The sequence below is a fragment of the Vigna umbellata genome, chromosome 10, assembly GCF_029865625.1.
Source record: "Vigna umbellata cultivar VRB3 chromosome 10, Vumbellata_1.0, whole genome shotgun sequence".
In the NCBI taxonomy this organism is placed as follows: domain Eukaryota; kingdom Viridiplantae; phylum Streptophyta; class Magnoliopsida; order Fabales; family Fabaceae; genus Vigna; species Vigna umbellata.
In genome coordinates, this window is record NC_142174.1 from 7,618,135 (window position 1) to 7,620,945 (window position 2,811).

At 36.3% G+C, this 2,811-nt stretch overlaps 1 protein-coding gene across 1 annotated transcript; it reads right to left on the bottom strand.

The window, feature by feature from the left end:
• Positions 1–1,386: 1,386 nt before the first annotated feature.
• On the bottom strand, positions 1,387–2,514 carry LOC148191785 (uncharacterized). Its single transcript, XM_088099961.1, has 2 exons — positions 2,331–2,514; positions 1,387–2,174 (listed from the first exon to the last, which is right to left on the bottom strand). The coding sequence occupies exons 1-2, from the start codon at positions 2,512–2,514 to the stop codon at positions 1,387–1,389; spliced, it is 972 nt and encodes a 323-aa protein (XP_087956087.1).
• Between the last annotated feature and the right edge of the window lie 297 nt (positions 2,515–2,811).

Sequence of the window (2,811 nt, forward strand, 5' to 3'; positions counted from 1 at the left end):
ACTTCACACTGTTTGACCAGTGGTGAAGTCGTGCACCCCAAAAAGGACTTCTGGGTCCTGTAATCGATTACAATATAATGGTAATCGATTACAGAGTGTTGAAATCGTGACCCCCCTGCACGACTTCATTGTAGTAGGCAAAAATGCTACTGGTAATCGATTACGACACTTCTGCAATCGATTACCAGTGTTTTAAGTGTGCAAGAACCACCCTGGTAAGCGATTACAAGCTTCTTGTAATCGATTACCAGTGTGTTTTGGTTGGTTTTTGAAAATGATTTTGCAGTTTACATATTTTATGTATTGTTTGTGTTATACGAAAAAAGAAATTGTGGTTATTATTTAATGAATGGAGACAAATTTGAAGAAAAGAGAAAAGAAATATTAATAAGAAATATTAATAAGAAATATTAATAGTAATATATTAATAATCGATTTGATTACAATTGGGTAAGATTTAGAAATAACTAATGACGAAATGGACAATTTCCCCTATGATGACCTTCGTTGCGGCAGTAAGAGCATTTTTTTGGCTTATCTGGATTAGATTGATCCATTTCATTATGAATCCTATTTGTAGATGATCTTCCGGATGCCTTGCGTCGCATTTTAGGATCTGGTATGAAGTTTGGACCTGTATACGCAGACCAATAATCTTGATTTTGGATTGGGTGAAATTGTACTTCATATGCCTTGAAAATGTTGTTAAGACTGTACACTGGATTGATTACTTGGGTTAGTGGGATATGCGAAAATGCACAAGCAACAATGACATGATGACATAGGAGACGAGTAGCTTGGAAGTGACCACAATCACACCACCATTCATTTAGGCTGACCTTATAGGAAAGTGGAACAGGGCGGTAGTGGTGAGGTGTTGAAATTTCCTGAACATCAAATTCAGAATTTTCACGGTTGTAGCGATGAACATGACAAAATGCGGATTGTTGTTGATTTTTCCTAATGATGTCGGCAATTTGTTCAGGAAATTGGTGGCCTGCTTGTAGCATATAGTTCGCCTTTAATCCTCGTTCAACAAACCATGATTGTGTCCTCTCAAATGTTGTTCTGATGAGAGCACATATTGGTAATGAATGTGCTCCCTTTAAAATGGAGTTGGTGCACTCAACAAGATTAGTGGTCATATGTCCATATCTTCTCCCTCCATCAAAAGCCTAAGACCATTTTTTTAATGGGATTTTATCTATCCAATCAACTTGTTGTGGGTATTGGTTTCTTAGTGCAGTAAGTTTTACCGTGACAGTTGGTTGCTTGACCTCGTAAGCTGTAATGACATAATGAATAAATAAATTTTAGAATAATGTTACAAAATTATAAAAGTAAAAGTGTATTAAAAATGTTTGTAGTAGTACCTAAATTGATGAATTATTTTTTGAGGTCATGATTTTTGAATTTGTTGTTGAAGTTGGATGCTAGATGACGTATGCAATAAACAGAGTTCAAACCATTTTGTTCCCAACCAACTTCTTCTGATCTTAAGGCCGATAGGATACCCTTTCCTCTGTTAGTGATGATGCAAATATTTTGTTGAGGGCAAACATGTTCTCGAAGTAATTGAAAGAACCATATCATGGCCTCCTTTGTCTCACCTTCTACAATGGCAAAGGCTAATGGAAAAAGATTTCTATTGCCATCTTGAGCTATGGCGGTGAGCAAAGTTCCATGATATTTACCCGTTAGAAACGTACCATCAACTTGGAGAATGGGTTTACAGTATTTGAATCCTTGTATGCAAGGACCGAAAGACCAGAAAACTCTTTCCATAATATAATAATTATTGTCGGTTTGTCCATCAATCTGCACTAGAGAACCAGTGCATTGTAAAATTGTACTTGGGTTTTCATCCTTCACGACATGTAACCACCTCGGCATGTGGTTATAAGAGTCTTCCCAGTCTCCAAACTCCATAGCAAGAGCCTTTTGTTTAGCGATCCAAGATTTTTTGTATGAGATAGAATATCCGAATCGAGCTTTAATATCTGCAATCAAACTCTTGATTGGAATGGATGGGTTTGTCTGGACTGAATTTGATATGATCGCGGAAATGTGAGTACTATCAAGATTTGTATGATCTTGAGATAGTATGGTTGAGAAACACGAATGTTGTCCGTCGATATTCTTGATTTCCCAATATTTATAGACTTTTCTATAAGCTACCCTCAAACGCCATTGACAACCATTATGGTATTCCACACAACGAATAACATAAATGTTTGGCTTCGATTCAACAACGGTGTATTTGTAACCGTTGGTGATGTGATAATGTTTGATTGCAACAATAGTTTCCTCCTTTGACTAGAACTGCATACGTTCATTCAACTTTGGAATGACATGTTCAGATGATTGTGTGATATGGTCGTCGTCATTGTTGTCATCTTCAAGTATGTGGTCTAATTCATCATCGGTGCTGAATTCATCAACATTATATAATATCAAAGGTTGTTCGTCAATGATTTGCGATGTTGAAGATGGTGCAAAGTTCCCCGATGCCATCAGGAAATAAATGTGTGGGAGAAAAAATAAGATTGGAGTAGAATGAGATTTGTTGGTAGTGGAATATGGATGAGAAGATGAATTGCTGAAAGATTCATATATGTAATGAAATTTCAAGTGTGAAGGTTACTTTGTGCATTGTACGTGTTATGGTTTGAAGTAGGGAAGTACTGGGCATATATGTGCAGTGTCATATATGTATAGGGTTGCATGCATTCAGTAACTTGTAAGCTATGTATAGAATTACATCTATTTGATTCTGTATAAAGTAATAGGCACTGCTATGATATATCATTT